This window comes from Brassica napus (assembly GCF_020379485.1).
Source record: "Brassica napus cultivar Da-Ae chromosome C8 unlocalized genomic scaffold, Da-Ae chrC08_Random_9, whole genome shotgun sequence".
Lineage (NCBI taxonomy): Eukaryota > Viridiplantae > Streptophyta > Magnoliopsida > Brassicales > Brassicaceae > Brassica > Brassica napus.
The window spans coordinates 1,104-19,403 of record NW_026014362.1 but is presented as its reverse complement, the minus strand read 5'-3'; the positions used below and the strand labels follow the sequence as shown (position 1 = coordinate 19,403).

At 39.7% G+C, this 18,300-nt stretch overlaps 1 protein-coding gene, 1 non-coding gene and 1 pseudogene across 2 annotated transcripts; all 3 read left to right on the top strand.

Annotated features, from left to right (window-relative positions):
* Window positions 1–4,578: 4,578 nt before the first annotated feature.
* Window positions 4,579–6,677, top strand: LOC125595025 (annotated as a pseudogene).
* Window positions 6,247–6,855, top strand: LOC125595024. The gene has a single exon (XM_048771004.1). It carries the CDS (start codon window positions 6,247–6,249, stop codon window positions 6,853–6,855), a length of 609 nt encoding a protein of 202 aa, XP_048626961.1.
* A 10,207-nt stretch (window positions 6,856–17,062) lies between these two features.
* Window positions 17,063–17,170, top strand: LOC125595026. The gene has a single exon (XR_007330074.1). It is a non-coding gene; the product is annotated as a small nucleolar RNA R71 (small nucleolar RNA).
* The last annotated feature ends 1,130 nt before the right edge of the window (window positions 17,171–18,300 follow it).

The window sequence follows — 18,300 nt, the reverse complement described above, 5'->3', positions numbered from 1 at the left end:
TTTGGTTTCTACTGACCCAAACCCATCCATTATCAGTTCTAAGTCATGTTCTTGGGCCAGACCACTCAGGAAAGCCAAAGGAGGCTTGTTGGACGATTGAACTTGTTTTTGGCTACTTTTGGGCCGAAATGAGGTTTATAAGGTTTCTAGCTTTTGTGAAGAAACAAGCAAGGTTTCTTTCAAGATATTTTCGACCAAGTGAAGTCCAAGGGGGTGCAAGATCAAGTCAAAACCGTGTGAAGGCCAAGAGTTAGTCTTTGTTTTAGTCAAACTCATTATTGAGTCAAGTCTTTGTTTTATGAGTTTTATGTCTGGTTTTTAGTTCTTTTATTTTCGATTTCCCAAGTCTCTAAACTCTATAAAAAGGCCTCATTTTGCCATAAATAAATCAGACTTGTTTTGTCAACCTTTGTGTTTACTTGAGAGTGCTTCTCGTTTGTTCCTTGTGGACATTTTGATCTTTGGTGGATTCCGAGATCAAACTGGTCTATTAAGATATTCTTCATCATATCTTGTGGTGCCATTCGACCAGCCGCAGATCAGAGAGGCATCCTAAGTTAGGCTCTGGGTGTTGGGTTTAATATACTCAAGGTTCAAGCCACACGATCTCTCCAATCCAAAGCTCCATCGCCAATCTCCTTGAAGATCGTCGTAAGTGCACTCTTATGTGTTGGGTTTAACATATCTAGTGTGCTTGCTCCAAGACCTTCTCGCAGACAAGAATAATCCATACCTTCCTCAAGTGATTTCAGGGACTGCTTCCTTGCTTAGGACGCTGATACACTAAAATTGTGTTTTGTTCTACTGCAAGCTAACAGTGTAGATGTAGTATTTGAGATTCAATTCCAAAGGACCAGTTTACACTTTATTCTTACCAGTTCTTAATTTAGCTAAAACAATGAATGAGTTTTAAAGTTGATTGAAGCTTAGAAAGCAAGTAACAATTAAACAAAAGGGTTTTTCAAAGATGATAAGCGAGCTAAAGAGTGATTGGACGGGTACAAAGGATGCGAGCCAAATAACTATTCAAGTTCTTTCAGTTCGAGTCTAGAACTCGGGTAGCAAGGGAAGATCAGCCCACTGTCGTGGTGCTTCTCCTTTTATCCATCAATCTCAATACCAAAACTCTTGTTTGGATTGAGATACGATGATAAACATTAAGAACTGACCCGATCTGTTCAAAAGACACCCTAATATCTACTTTCGCTGATTAGGGATGTAATGCTCATTCATGACAAATCTAGCAACCTATTACACAGTTAATGAATCGATTCAGCCTAAGATCTAACATTAAGCGGCCAGTTTAATGCAAGCATTAAGACATTTATTAATGAAGACAATCAATATATGCTTATTTATGTTCAGCTCGCGATCTAGCACCCTAACACCCTAGGCTAACAAGACTGACTACTCAGTCATAACAAGAGAAAACACAGAGATCAATTCTGAATAGTACTGCATGTTAATAAAGAGATAAAAAGAGGGTTCCAGGTAATCTTCTCTATGGTGAGAGAGATGGAGCCTTCTCCCTTTACAAAGTCTCAAATCACGAATCTCCCAAAAGCTCAAGTCTGGTTCCTTGTCTCTGAAACAGCGTAGTAAAATAATAGAAAATAAGAAAAGATATATTGCAGGTCTCTGGCGGCTGCAGGAGATAAAATTGGGATGATTAGGGTAAATTCTGAAATATTAGAAGTTTCCATAAAAATCTCTGCCGCGGGAACAGACACTCGGATTGCTCCGCTCGATCGGGAACAACCAATCGGACTGCTCTGCGTGAAAACCTCCAAATTGCACTTTTTCTGTCCTTTTTGCTCCAAGTGACCTATCTTCCCTCATGTACAACTCCAGACCTGTAATGAATCGAAAAGGACTAGGAAGAATCGATAAAGACTTGAAAACCAATTAGAAGACATATATACAAAATGTCAAAAACACCATATATCAGACACATCATTAAGCGAGGTCTCATTACTACACATCATGTTTCTACGAAATCTTAGTTAGCGGATATCATGACGAAATCCTTGGGACGTAAGGAGTCTGAAGCTTTTTTGTCAAGCTAGGCGTTTGTGATCTCCACGCTCCACCTTGAGAAGGGGGATGGATAATTGGGCCGATATGGCCCATGTATATATCTGTTAGTCGTTGTAAATTAGGTTAACGACATACGTAACTTGTAAATTGTATATAAGGCATTGCCTCTCTATTGAATAAGACAAGAATCACCTTCATAACCTCTTAGTGTACTTGATACCAGAACGTATCTAACTGGTTTATGTTTGAACTTGAGCATGTTAACCAAACATAAACTTGTAAACTGTAAACGCTTTTCCATCGGATTTTTCAAATAACTAAAAATATTGAAAACAATTATTACTTTCTTTTTATATACACTAAAATTTGTATACATCAGTTATCTATCCTCTAAATCATATTAGGTTCTTTTCGATATGATTCGTTCATAAAATTTACTTCGTAACTAAATCAGGGCGATGGAAGATGAATACTATTGCGTTTGCGCGGTTATTACTGGTTATTCCGCATCCGCAGCCAGCACTTCAGTCTCCACTGCGAGCTGCAAGAGTTAGGCACCCTCTGTTCATTATGTAATCCCCTTCTTAATATTTGAGAAGCACTTTTATAAATAAACCTATATCCCATGTATGATTCATAACTTTGTCATTTCCTAGGTGTCAGCACAACATTCCACCTTACAACTTTTTTTTAAATAACCCTTTTTGACCTAGACTAATTACATGTCATGCTATTACCAAAAACATATAATATATGTTTCATTTTATGCATCTTGATTCTAAGCATTTATTCTAATCATTTATTCTAAGCATCTTGCCAAAAATATATAGTCTCACTTCATGAACGTGTTCACTAAATTAGAATATTGAAACTTTTTATACATTCATGTCAGGATACTATTGTATAAAATGTGAACTCTATAGATAATATAATTTATATGCCATGTTAAGTTATATCAATACTTTTTAACATCCCTATCAACTCGAGATAATATTATGTCATTGACCATCATATTATATAATTTTTCTAATTTATGTTATATAATATACTATGCTGAATAAACCAAAACCAAAATGATATACTATGTTGTGCGATTCGTCTCTGTGTTGTTGTATATTAGTTAGTTATTATTAGTAATATATTATTAGTAATATGTTAGCATAATAGTTGTATATACTCGATCACATCAACAATATAATCGTATTTTTATTCTGATTATAAACACTTAGATACAATACGAAGATATTACTCGAAAATGAAACATATAGTCCATGATATATTTGAATGAATCGGAAAAAACGCTGTCATTGGAGCTTGATTAAGCTATATTTTCTTAATGGAGTAAATCTCGATGTTAAATATTGAATGCTCCAATTCAAAAGATTAATGAAAGTTGGTCATGAAATTTGTCAATCAAATATTTTTGGAATGATTGACTTTCGTGTTTGTGGTATTTCAATTATGGGAAGTCTATTGTATTCTTTCCAATTTTAGAGGATAATCTTCGCACTGATTGATCAATCGTGACATATGTGATAGTAACATAAGATGTTAAATCGCTATGGTCAAAATTTTGATTAAATATGCGATCAATTATGGATTTTTGGCGTGATTTTAGGGTTATATGCAATTATGGATTTCTTAGTCAATATAATTTTTTTTGTTCATTCATTTATCTATAATACTAAACTAAATCACTAAAAATTATTAACCTTGATGGTATGTGGTATAATGCGCAATGCACCATCAAAATTTATGTTAATGAACTACACATCAAGGTCAATTGTCTACTGTGTTCTAACTAAATCATATCATAAGCATTTCAAGTTTTGTTGTGTAGAGTTTACACACACTCTGTTAAAGACACTTGCGAATAACACTAAAACATTTTAGATATATTTTTAAGATATTTGAAAAAGAGTATATATTCATTTTATTTGTGACTATTGTTCGTGATGTATAACTATGATCACTATGATTCATGTATTGAAAATATAACTGATCTTCATTATTGTTCATTGTTACATTAGTCTAATTGAATATTTTCGAATATTGCTGATATTTTGAGCAATTGTTCGTGTTATATAATTTTGAATCCTTAACCAAGTTCATAGCAATGAGTGTTTTAACCTCCTATATATCTATTCCATTAACATATAAACTTTAGCTGTAAAGTTTTTCTTAATGAACAATAGAAATCAAAATATATGCAAAAAGAAAGGTATAAAGAAAGATGTTTTTTGGTTGACAAAAAAAAGATTGCTTTTTAACGAGTTTTTATTATGTTTTTTGTAATGATAGAAATCTCACGAATTTCAGGGTAATCTTTAAAAATCAATAGTATTTTTATTTTTAAAATATGGAATATATTAAATACGGTGGTCTATTTAATTTAAATGTTAAATTTTGTGTGCACGTTAATTTCGAACTTTACGTATTTAGAAGAGTGTAATTTGGTAAGATCTGATTATGTGCATAAAATAATAATATATTCTATCCCATTAACGAACTATAAGGCTTAAATTTGGACAATTAATATTTCAAATAATGTTATTATCTAATTAGCTCGTAGTTTCTTTTAAAATTTTAAATATCCATATAAAATGCCACCATTTTTATTTTAGATAAGACCCAATAATATGTTATATATAACAAATTCACAACTCAAATAATACAAACCTAATATAAGAATGTAACCAACATATAAAGTTGAAATAATGAAGTAAAATATAAATGCCATTTTTTTATATTCTCATCCCGCACAAGGTGCGGATTACCACCTAGTTCACTTTATAACACTAGATTATGAGCCTATCGATTTTATGTAATTATTATGTAACTACAACTTACTCATCTAACAAATTTAAAGTTTGTCTTATAAATATAATAATTAGTTTGTGAATATGTTCCTTACAACTTATTAAGCTAACAAATTAAAAGTAAAATTTGCAAAAATCATAATTTTCATGACTCTATCAAATAGATCTTCAAGATCTATGGAATCTATATAAACAAAGATAAAAGAGAAAAGTTAACAGACCAAAAATTTCTTATGTCGAGTTTCTATTTTAACGAATTTCTAGAATTCTGTAAAGTTACAAATTAAAATTTTATTTAATTGGTCGTAAATAAAACACACATTTCTCACCGAAGACTCGCTCAAAAGTTACAACAAATACTTTACCTTTCTCCTTGTTTCTCTCTTCCCCACTGACATTACCTTTCCCACACGCAACCTAAGAACGAACCCTTTTCTTATTCCTCAAGCAATCTACGAAACCAATCACAATATTTCTAATACGACCGTTTTAACTCCACAGTCTTCAACATGTCTATGCCCACGACCGAAACAAACAATATCAAACCAGTCCGCAATCTCGTTTCAACGCCGGTCACAATTTATTTGACCGGTGGCCTTCTCATCATTCTCACCGGTTTCTTCTCCTTCTTCTTCTGTGGATCTTTTCTCAAAAAACTCTTAAATATTTGGAACAACCTTAGAAACCGAAACCGTCCAGTAACCTAATCCAACCTTCTATTCCCCCTGAACATGCTGGCCTTGGCTCCAAGATCATTCAATCGTTCCCTGAGTTTCCATATTCGGTGAAAGATCGTGGGATGGATCAGTGTTCTATTTGTTTGATAGACTTTATGGATGATGATACCATGAGGCTCATTTCTACTTGTAATCACTTCTTTCACACAATTTGCATTGATCTTTGGTTTGAGTCACACAAGACTTGCCCGGTGTACCGATGCGAGCTTGATGTTCACAAGAAAAGCAGCCGGCTATTCCTGAAGTTGACTTAGTTACATCTGAAAGCCATGAAGAGCGTTTGTCCCGCGACCCTTTGACAACCATCGTTCACGAGGAGCATCCTACGACTACTACTATCGGTATTAATTTAGATCAAACAGACGATATCGAAAACTATGAAAGGCGAATGAAAGAGCCAAATTTGCGGTTTTGGAGGTCACATTCTACTGGACATTCTATTGTTGTTAAAACCGAAACCGAACAAGCAGCAGAAGAAAAGGAAAAGGAAGAATTTAATATACATATTGAGATCTCTGGAGAATGTCAATTTGAAGATCACATGAGAAATTTACCGAACAGAAATCTGTATTGTGTTAGGGGAACTTACTCAGTAGGATAGAGCCTTAGAATGTGAAATGGGTTGGCTAATATATCATTTACTGGATCCAGCAATGAAATTGTGTTCTCTCGTCTTAAAGGTCCAATATTATAATTCTTTTGTATACCATAGGTTATATACGAAGTGTGTCTTCTGCGGACTACAAGAAACAGTGGATCATCTATTCATCTCATGTCAGTTTGCGACATCAGTCTGGGAGGCTGCACCATTTTCAAATGTACAAGCCACTCTAGGAACAACAAATTTCACATCAGCGCTGCAAGCATCGCGCAAGCTAGTAAACTTGCCTCCAACTGGCGTACACCTCGTCTCCTTGTTCCCATGGATTGTTTGGACCATATGGTTAACTAGGAACCAGAGGATCTTCCAGAACAGAGAATTCGATGGAAGGGCCACACTGACAAAAGCAATCACTGACGCTAGAGAATGGCAACAAGCACAACAAGAGGTACACCGAGCAATAGAACTTCAGACAGACCCGGAGATACAACCAACATCAACCATCATCATCAACACGGATGCAGCCTGGAAGGAGGAGACAAAAACGGCTGGAATTGCTTGGATCTTCTATGATGTCAATGGGAAGCCGTTTCGACAAGGAAGTGGAACAGAAGAATGGGTGAGCTCTCCAATCATGGCAGAGGCGCTTTGCCATCCGTGAAGCACTCTTACAAGCTCGAGGTCATGGCCATATCAACATCGCAAAATCAGGACAATCAACGGAAGATACCAAATCAAGGGACTTTATGGAATCCTTCAGGACATCCACAACTTAACTTGTTATCTCTCCACCTCTGTTTTCTCGTTTATTTCTCGCAAAGACAATGTTGCAGCGGACAACCTTGCTAAGAAGGCTCTGCTAAACTTCTTCAACTGCATGTAAAACTCTTTATGAAATTAATGCATTAGTCGTTCAAAAAAAAGGTTATATAAGGTATTAAAGATTGTAGTAATGTCTATACTCTAATATATGTACTTGAAAACAAGCCAGAGGTGTTTTTGATAGAAAACCGGTGTTAATGCGATGGGTGTCAATTTTATAGATATTAGTTATTGGGAAAATATGAGAGTATTCTAAAGTAGAGAGAGAGCAGTGACGATATACTTTTATTTACAAGTTGTCTAAATTTTGAAAATAGAACAGGCCAAAGCACATATGACGATGGCATCGGAAATGCAAGATGAATTGGCGGAGTTGATCGAAAGAAGAAAGCAGTCGTCGCTAGCCTTCTCCATCTGATGCGTAAAACGTCTTCTGCTCAGGTACATTATTGAAACCGTTAAATAAAGAAGCATCTAACAGGTTGTATTTGGGTGGGATCTTGATTACATTCACTTTCATCAGCTTCAACTTTGAATATTTGCTCGCTCTGTGCATGCCCAGTTGGAAAAGCTCCCAAAGAATATTTTGGGCATTAAACTACTTTTGGTGTTTTCGTTAAAGTTAATATGTCACACACCAAAGACCTAGCCACCTAGGTTTAAGTCCCAGAATGTTCGTTGAACTACTTTGGCTCTTCTGGGTGAAGATCATTTGGCGTGTCGATGCTGATAGCTCTCCAATAATTAGTATTTTCCTTTGTTAATTTTTGGTTTTTAGTTTTTGTTAATCTGTTTAAGGTTCGGTATAAGATCATTTTTTACATCAGTTTAGGATCGGCTTTATTTTTTTATGTCAAATAGCCATTCTATTTTTTAACTTTGAAGTTGTCTGGGTAACAAGACCAAAATAGAACAACCAACAAAACAAAGGTTACTGTGACAAAATCTACTTATCTTAACTAAAAATATGCAGTTCTATTTTGTCTCCTAAGCTTGGAATATGACAAATCCTGGAAGCATGGAATCTTTTCTTCAGTCTTTGTATCTCTTCCAGTTCAGTTGAGAAATTCAGCCAATGTCTCTGGATCTCTTAACATCGCTATTACATCCATGCAGTCTTTGTAAATTACTGACCAGTCTAATTGTGCAACATACTTTTTATATATCTCCATTTCACTAGATCAATGCTATTAAAATAATTTTTTTTTAGGTCTCCTTAGTTTGATAAATATTTACCATAGTGCCATTTCATTTAAAGTTTAATTAAAAATATATGGTAATTATTTGAAATATCCATACATGATGTTTCCCTTTTTCTTAATTAAATATAGCTGTGGTAAAGTCTGACGTTTGTGGAATCCCCTTGGTCCAGTGGTTTACCAAAAGTTTATTAATACTTCTACTCCAAGATGTTTGGGTTGCTCCTCATAAAACAGGTAAAAATGTCGGTTGTAGAACGTCTGAAAATGTTTTCATACTAATTTGAAATAGCATAATTATCAATTGTTAAAAAAGTCTGAGATTTATGAAATCATACTTTAGTAAGGAAACATTATATATGTGGGAACCGAAATTCACACCGTCTATTTCCGTGATTGGAGGAAAGTCAAGAAACCCTAACTTTCCCTGAGGTCCCGGATTCTCTGCAAGAGCCAACGACAAGTGACAAATAAATATAGAAAAAATGAAAAGACAACAAAAAAATTATAGAGAAAAAGTAGATCTTATTTCGAATCCGCCTAAGAGCGTTGCGATCATTATAAAAGATTAGAAAAGCTTTGGCTGCAAGAGATGTCGGCGAGTTACCTAGTTCTAGCCACCTAAAGCCTTAAAAACCTAGTTGAGTCGCAGCTTGATATCAACAAACGAAAAAGACATGAAAAACGGTTTTGTTGATTTTCGGACTGAACCTTATGAAAGGCTGCCTACATACCCCTTTCGAAGATCAAGCCGAACGTAGTTCAGTTGAAAGAGTGGAACAAGAGATTGAACTGCCTGTGCGAGTTCGTCTAGTGATTGAGTGCAAGTCATAGAAACACAACATGTCGAGAATAATGCCTGAACTTTCGAAGTGCAGAGAGGTCTAAGAGTCTAAAAAAAAACCGTCCTTGCGCCTCTCGCCTTCGCGTCCCTTATATACTCCTCCTAGGTCGATTTGGGCTTTTATTTTTCTGCCCTTGGGTCGAGTATATCTTCTCGCCGAAATATTCCATTTACCCGATCTTCATGATTATCCTTTGAAACTTGACATTTATCTCTTTTCGCGAATATTCGATAAACCACCATAGTGACTTTGGACCGATTCTCGTAAAAAAATGTAAGCGGGCTTTTGCCGCGTTTTAGACCCTCTGGGTCGTTTTCGACTAAAACGTTTTTACGATTTCTTTCGGAAGAATTGCCTTTAGTACGACGTCGGTTTAACGAAATAACGTAAATCAATCGTATAGCCAAGACAACAATGGTGTTAAGTTAACCGTTATCGTTTTGTACGATCGATCCAAACTTTATACAAAAAAATAAGTCTTCGTCGTTTTTATCGTAAAGTTTCAACGATAACTCCGATCGAGACAAAACAAGAGACTATTTGACCGAGATCCGAAGGAGGGAGTTCCGGAGATGAGAATGCATGGTGTTGGACTGATCCAAATCGCCTGATGGAGAATTGGACAAGACTGATCCAAGTCGCCATTGGGTGAGTTGGGTGTCGTCCAACTTGCCCGATGGCGGTTCAGACAAGACTGGTTTGGTTGCTTCGGTGCTCGGGAATCTTCTGTCCGTATTTTTATTTTCTTTTTAGAAAGTGTTCTCGGGAACTTTCCAACATTGATTTTGTCGTTACTGATTTTGACCCCAACAGTTAGCCGCCCAACACGTAAGTATCGAGTTCGATTCTTGCGTGCGGTTAGACAAGTTAGGAAAGTTAGGCGGAATTAATGGTATTAAATGGTCTGCTCACTCTACTAAGAGTGGAAGGCGATAAGATTGGGGCTGCGCCTTGTAAAGGCTTCCTACATACCCTTGTCGAAGGGATCAAGCCTTTCGTAGTTCGTCTTGGAGTTAAGGTTCTTATAACATGTTTTCCAATAAGACCTTTGCGGTCTAGTTGTGTGTCATGTAGAGATTATCGGATGTTGCTGCCAATGCATTTTATATTGAACCTTTGTTGGCCTCGTGACTAGCCTTGCGGGCCGTTTGCTTTGGCCTAGTGTGGCCGCATTTATTTTTTGGGATTAGCCGCGTGTGGCTTTGAATCCATGCCGCTTGGCGGCTTCTTTGTAATGAATTGAGTTTTTCATTTTAAGAGCATGTTTGTATTCGTATGAATGTAAAAGGAAGATTATGAGTTGTCATCTCATATTCTAACTCTTTGATAGATCACCGTTTTCGTTGTTCATTTTAGGCGGAGAAATTCAAATTTTTTAATTTTGCGAAGATTCGTAAACGTTGGAATATACGAAGAGACAACTTTTGGGATCTCGTATCGTTAAATACCATGCCTTGAGATGTTAGAGACCAATGTGATGGGTTTAGGGTAAGACCTAGGTTTACCGTCTATGTTAGGGTGTGCGATGACTACTTTGGATTACGTATCCCATATGCGATTTCAAACTGATGCGTACCGATTTAAAATTCACGATAGGTTCTCGGCTTATATGACTTGTTTGGTAAGAATCGAGCACCTCTCCAACGACAATTTTTAAGTCGAGGAAGTGCTGACCAAAATTTTGGATTTCTTTTATAGCGCTATTATCCTCGTGTCGGATGTTTGAGAGCTATCTCTATGAGATGGCTAAGTCTGTTTAGGACGTTATGAGTTTGTTGTGATCAGCAATAAACGTAATGGTAGATATTACCTTTTTCGAGTCTTTGCGAAGAATACATGCTTGAGGAGATGTTAGTGCGTATGACTGTTTGGTCTTCCAAGAAGGTGTCTTTATTGAGGAAGGTAATTTTGTCGAAAAATAGTTCTTCAGGCGTCTGCGACGTCTCGTGATGCTGAAGATTGTTTTTTTTGTATGCCGCATTTCGTTCTTGAAAGGTTTGCGGGGTTGAAGATGTTTCTCGATATTGCAAAGGATTAGTCTTAACCCTGCGTTGGAGAAACATTTTGGCTTGTCTACGGATGTCCGCAGCCAAAATTTGTGTTCACTTTTGAATTTTAAGGAGCTTGATTTATGATAGAGGAATTAGGACCAAGGGGTCGCGTAGATTAGGACCAAGGGGTCGCGTAGATCAGTCCCTGGGAAGAAGCGTTTTTCTTCACTATGCTTTGTGAAGAGTTGGCCTCCAGAGATTTATTTCGTGTATTTTTAAGGATGCTTCGTGTAATACCCGTCTTTAAAAAAAAAAAAAATACAGAGCTCGGAATAGTATCGACGGGAAAACCCAAAGTTGGACAAAACCCTTATTTCGGTATTATGGAATTTCTCGGGGAAGCCGAAGGCTCGGGAAATATTTATCCTCAAGGTTAAAGTTAGTCTGGAGTTTATTAAAAATATTCAGCTCATCAGATTGGGAACGGAAAAATATTCGGGATTGATCACGGGCCAAAAATATGTCGGAAGGGTCGAAATCACGCAAATCGACCGAGAAGCACGAGATGTCTCAACGCAAGGGATCAGAACGTGGTGTCAATCACTTAGCAAGCTGTCTGTCTACGAAGCACGACGTGTCTCCACAGGAAGGAGTGTTTCATGCAACTTGACAAGTAGAAGAACAAGGTGTCGCAGTATCTGCGAACAGCGCATGCAAGCTGACATCCAGTGGCCTGTGTGTCGCGACACGTGAACACCATACATGTTGAGAGCCATGTGGACGTGGTGGTGTCTTCTAGCGTGTAAAGGAGGCATGCAACAGGGCATGTGGACGCCCGTGTGTCGCCACGCATTCGACCGGAAGCATGCGGGACGACACACAGGCGATCGGGTGGCTCATTTTTATTGGCCAGCAACTTCTATATATACCCAGCTACCCTGGTTCATTTTCACTCATTCAGACACACCAAGGACACTCTAAAACGTGGGTTAGAGAGAGAAAGGGAGGAAGAAGTGAGGTGCTTTAGAAGTATAGACATTTCCGAAGACTGATAATTCTTAAAGAATATCGATCGATACTCCTTTCAAAATATCGATAGACACAACGATTGAGACCTCATCCAGACTGATCCTCTTCTCAACGTTCCTCGGTTCGCATCCGGTAAAAACTGTCTTTTACTTGATTTAACCGTTTTCCGGGAATGTCTAATTTTCAAGGATCGATCGAGAGTTGGTTTTCTGGGAACTTTCAGGCATTCATTCCATCGTGACCGGTTTTGACCCCAACAGTTAGCCCCTCAGCTAGCTAGGATCCGTGGGCCTAGGTGTGAGGTCCTAGCTTGCGGTATGACTTGTTTTGATGGAATTAGACGTAATCGTTTGCCGAAAGTCCGAGAATGAATATTAACATTTTTTCCTATATATAGGTGGAGTAAGTTTTTTCAAAGTCTTTATTAACTTCTCTTCACAAGAAAATTTCTCCAAGGTAGAAATTTCTCTTATCCTCTCTCTCTTTACCTTTGTGTCAAAGTTTTTGTCTTTCAAAAAAATGACTTCAAGAAAGAGATCCTCTAAGAAAAAGACTTCCCCTCAATCATCTTCTGGCAATCCTTGTACCAATGAGGAGATTGTTCCCAAAGAGGAATTCGAGGTCGAGCAGAAAGAGAAGGAAGCAAACTGGGACGCTTTATGCGGTTCGATAATTCCTCCGCCCGAAGTCTTCTATCCCACAAGATCTGCGACGCAGCTTGATCTTACCCTTCCGAGCAGGACCTCTCCCGCCTAGCTTAAGAACCTTCGGGAGTTTTACATAGTCCCGAGCGGGGTTGTGTTTCGAGTCCCGGTGCATGGGGAGAGTACAGAGGATCCCCCGGAGGGATTCTTCACATGCTACGAAGCTTTCCTGACACGTTGTCGCATGTGGTTCCCGATTCCTGAGACCATCGTCCGCGCACTCGACCGTTTTGAGCTGTCGATCAGTCAGCTAAACGTTGCAGTGTTGCAGAATTTTCTTGGTGTGTTGATCCTGAGCTACGAGCTCGGAATGGACCTCAGCCCCGATGACTTTGAAGGGCTATGGTCGACACGAAAGACTTCGATTGACTACTCATACCGTATGGCTCCTAAGAGACATATGTCGATAATCCATGGGCATACTTCAAATGCCAGGGGATGGTTCGAGCGTTTTTTCTATGTTTGAATTGATGGCGCATCCGTCGAGGAGAACTGTCTTCCCTTGTTCCGTGGCAAATGGAACTTTCATCGTGGTACGATGGTTGGAAATTTGGTTCTTATAGATACTCGGAGGTATCTAACACATTTTTTTTTTGCAGCGAATAGTATCCTCCTTGCGACCCCCAGGGACCTGTTTGCTAAGCGCGATCTTCTCCGTAACGGTCCGTTCTTTTCGGATTCCTTCACCCTAGACAGGATCCGGAATGCAGTGGCGCTCTACCGATCGCGAGGCATCTTCCGACCTTTACGTCCGTCAGATATGGACGAGCCACACCCCGACGCTGTTCCCGATCAGAGGGAGAGAGTTAGGCCCCGAAAGGACAAGGGAATCGCTCTCGAAGACAGAAACTTTGTCTCAGAAGATCTTCCGCTACCCGGATGGAACCCGGGTTTCACCCCGGGTGATGGGAGTGGAACCAGCGAGGCTCCCCTTCCGAACGACTTCTTTGCCAACCTTCCTCCCGGTTTTACTACTCCAGCGTCACTGGATGATGCGTCGAGGAGAGAAGTGGTCGCGGAAGGTTCTCGGTTGATCAAAGAGCTTTATTCTCTGAAAAATTATTTTTTTTGCGAGTCTTCGTTTGTCGCTTCCATGTTTGACCCTTGATTCGTGTAGGGAATGCGGGTCTTTAATTCAACGCTTCACGGAAGTTTCAGAGAGGCGCGTCTTTTGCACTTCAAGGCCGAAGAGATCGAGAGGAAGTTCATCCATTTTCAGAATGAGTTTGCGGAAAGAGAGCGCAAACAGGCTGAGTCCCATTCCCGAGCTCTCATTCGTGCGGAGAGGAAAGGGAGGAGAGCGATTGCTGCTGAGTTAGTGATACCACTCAAATTACCCTAAGGAGTGAATTACTCTCTCAAATAAGAGGTTCAGTTGCAATACTTAGGGATCGAATCCACAAGGAGCTAGGGAACTTATTAAATCTAGTCAGGTTATTAATTCTGGGTGTTTGTTGTTTTATGGTTTAAAAGTAAATAGCAATCCTAATTGAGCAAGTCTATTGCTCGACTAACAAGATGATTGGGGGTGTAACTTTATTGGAAGATATTAGATGCAGGGTTTCTATTCAAGTGTTAGAGACTATAATCCTATATATGCCTAACAGTTGCATGCATGATATATTAGAGCTCAACTCCTTAATCACAGTGATCAGCGATGGCAATGTTTCACTGGTTAACTAACTAGATCTTGGATCTCAACTATCGTCTTTTGATCACAAGAAAGTGTCGATCGATGATCCTATATGGATATTGATCGATACACCTTGCGCAATATCGATCGATTGTTAGAAGACAATATCGATCGATAGCTTCTATCTAAGCCCTAGGCGCGGGTTAATATCGATCAATGTACCAGGTTTGGTATCGATCGATGCATAAGATCGATGCATAAGATCGTTTTGCTGGATGAAGGTGGGTATCGACCGATGCTGAGTAGACTCTGTCGATCGATGGTGGAGACGTGTTGTTGAAGGAATAGCTTGAATATCTATCATCCTGCATAGCAATCTCTATAGCTCTTTCCTTCCAGTAATCCTCATCATACTCCTCAGTAGGATCCTCACTGGATGAAGGAATTACAGTCTCTACTGCAAAACTTTCATGGAATCCACTGTATGCCCAACTACCTATGGAATAGTCATCACGTCCTCTTTTGTTGGGTTGTTGAAAGGCAAAGTTTGGATAACACTGATCTGGTAGCGTGAAGTGGTCAACCGGATGCTTCCCGTCGAGCGACGTGGGATAGTGTTCATCGGTCGTCGGTGACTCATTGGAATCGATCGATGACGCAGTGGAATCGGTCGTCTGTTTCGTACTCTGCTCCACAATGGCATGCTGCAATGTAGCCAAGATCATTTCCAAGCTCCACGAGGTTGACCTGTTGTCTCACAACTCGAACTAGGTCATAGTGGACGTCTAGATCTATCAGTGTCAGACACAATATGTTGGTGTTCATATCATATACAGCTCCTACTGTAACCAGGAAAACTCTTCCAAGCAGAAGTGAAGAGTTCTAGTTAAGCTTGATGTCCAAGACATGAAAATCTACTGGGACAAGGGCATTACCAATCTGTACCTCAAGGTCTCTTATGATGCCTCCTGAGCTTCTTTATGAAAGGTCCACGAAGGTGAACGATTCTGATGAGGCCTCTATTTTCAGACCCAGATGGTCTGCCATAACCTTAGGTAGTATGCTGACTGATGCTCCTGTGTCACAAAGTGCTTGGGAAAATTCAATACCCTTCACCACACATGGTATTGCAAACTTCCCAGGATCACTCTTCTTCTTCAATGTGATCCTTAGTTTCATCCTTTCCCTGACATGATGAAACATTCTCCTAATGTCCTCCTCAGTCTCCTTAGTCTCTCTGAAGAACATCCAGAACCGGTGTGTGAAATAAACTTCATCAAAAGGTTTCTCCACTGGGATTCTGAGGACTCTCTTAGTGAAACCATCCAACTCCTTCTCATTAGCTTCCCTCTTAAGGTTCTTAGGAATCTTCTCCTTCCTTTTCCTTAACCTTCTTCCTTCAGTTGCCTCATCAACTTGCATAGGCTCTGGTGTAGTGTCTGAAGGGTTGGTTGTAGGTTCTGGTGGGTTTGCTAAAGGTTTAGGTGGTGGTCTGAGTGCGTTGATTTGGTAATTATCAATAGATGGTAACCGCATTCGGTAGGTGAGAGGTGCCCGTCGATCGATGGGAGGTGAGGGGGGGGTCGATCGATATCGGTCTCTCTCTGTCGGTCAACTGCTGGCTCATGCGGTCGATCGATTTTGACGTAGAAAGGGGTGGGTGGGTGAGGATGTTTTTATGCGAATTCCTCATGAGTCATGATTCGAACTACACTACACTCCGCAGTCGATTCAGCAGATGACGTCGATCGATGTTTAGAGTAATCTGTCGATCTATCTTCGTCATGGTCTATCGAGCGATGTGTATCCATTGACATCGGTCGATACCAATGTGATCCACCAAAACTCATGGAGCTTTCAACTTCGAAGTCTCCTTCTCCAAGCTTCTCATGCTTCACCACTTGCTAGAAATCATCATCTATGATGTCATTTACGTGGTGTTTTGTTTTCTCAACTGTTGTCTCTCTAGCCAAGGCTTCTTGCCTCTTTACAGTGTCTCCAGTCTGAACTACTTGCATTTCAAGCTTCCTCACCTGAGTCCCTAAGGTTTCAATTTTGTGTTCAGACTGTTGTAGGCGGAATCTATCTTCTCATTGAAATCCACAGTGAATTGTTGTTGTCCTTCCAGAACTCTGTCAAGCATCGCTTCAATCTTCCTTTCATGAGTCTGTGGTGGTGGATTCTGGTAGAATGAGTTTCCATAGCCTCTGTTGTTGTTGCTGAAAGGTTTCTGGAACTGTGAACTTTGGTTACTCCTCTGACCATTGCCAAAGAAGTTTATGTTTCCACCCTGGTTTCCAGACCTCTGAAATCCAGTACCTCCAATGTAGTTCACATCTTCTTCTCCTTCCATGTCTACAGCTTCTTCTCCTTCAGCTTAGCAGAACTGCTTCCTAATAAGCTCATGAACCACATCTAACTTTGCTCCAACTTCGTCCATCTGCTCCTTCCCTAGGGATGCAACAGACTTCTTTCTCTCAAAATCAGTGTTCTTGGTGTTGCTGATGTTTGCTAGATTTTCTATCAGTGTCACAGCCTCCACCGGATTCCTGGTGTTGAAGTTTCCCTTGCTAGCTGTATCAAGAGCCAACTAATACCTCAAGGCGATACCTCTGAAGAAAGTGCCTAGCAGTTGAACTTCGTTGAATCCGTGGTGTGGACAGTCTCGCTGGAACAACTTGAATCTGATCCACGCATCTTTGAAAGACTCTCCAGTCTCCTGCGCAAATGTAGCGATTTTGCTCCTCAAGTCTTCAGCGTGTGCCTCATCGAAGAAGTTTCGCAAGAAAGCATTCTTGATGTCGGCCCAGGATGTTAGAAATCTTGTGGGTAGCTGCTTAAGCCAGTGCATCGCTTCTCCAGTCAGAGAATACTTGAAGAGCTTGCACAATAGGTAGTCCTCGGGGACTCCATCCATACGAATAGCAGCGATAAGATCCTTGAACCTCTCTAGATGGTCCATAGGATGCTCGTGCGGTAACCCAGAGTATGGTATCTGCGACACGAGTGTGTAGTACTGAGTCTTCAGCTCGAAATTCTGCTTCGGAATCTCAGGAAGTCGAATAGCTGATCTGTTGGCGTAGTACTCATCTGGACGATTGTAGTTAGCCAGTGCCCTTGGTCGAGCAGCCTCTTCTATAGGTTGAGCAGCTCCTGTAGTATCAGTATCAGGGATTACATTCCCCTGAGCGTCTAGTTTCTGACCTGTTGCATTACGCAGATGACCATCCTGGTCATACAGGTTTCCATTCTCGTCCTGTCTGAGAATAACAATCGCAACCATGTTTCGCGACTGATGATCGATCGATGTACGCGGTGTAGTATCGATCGATGTCGAACGATGTAGATCGGTCAACGCTGAAGCTCAGATGTCGGTCGATGGTTGGGTGCGAGAATCAGTCGACGTGAAAGCTTCTGCATCGAGCGATGTGGAACGTTGGTCTTTGCAGATCGTGCGTTCCAAATGAGTAGGATCTTCTGAGATTAGCAGGTGTTTGTCCTTGTTGCTTCTGGTACTGTTGGGCATGCACCTGAAAAGACAAGAATTTTTTTTTTGTCAGAATGGGGGTAGAGAAAAGAATAAGAATCAATAACACTAAATCTAATGGCGATCAAAGCTCCCCGGCAACGGCGCCAAATTTGATACCACTCAAATTACCCTAAGGAGTGAATTACTCTCTCAAATAAGAGGTTCAGTTGCAGTACTAAGGATCGAATCCACAAGGAGCTAGGGAACCTATTAAATCTAGCCAGATTATTAATTCTAGGTGTTTGTTGTTTTATGGTTTAAAAGAAAATAGCAATCCTAATTGAGCAAGTCTATTCCTCGACTAACAAGATGATTGGGGGTGTAACCTTATAGGAAGATATAGATGCAGGGTTT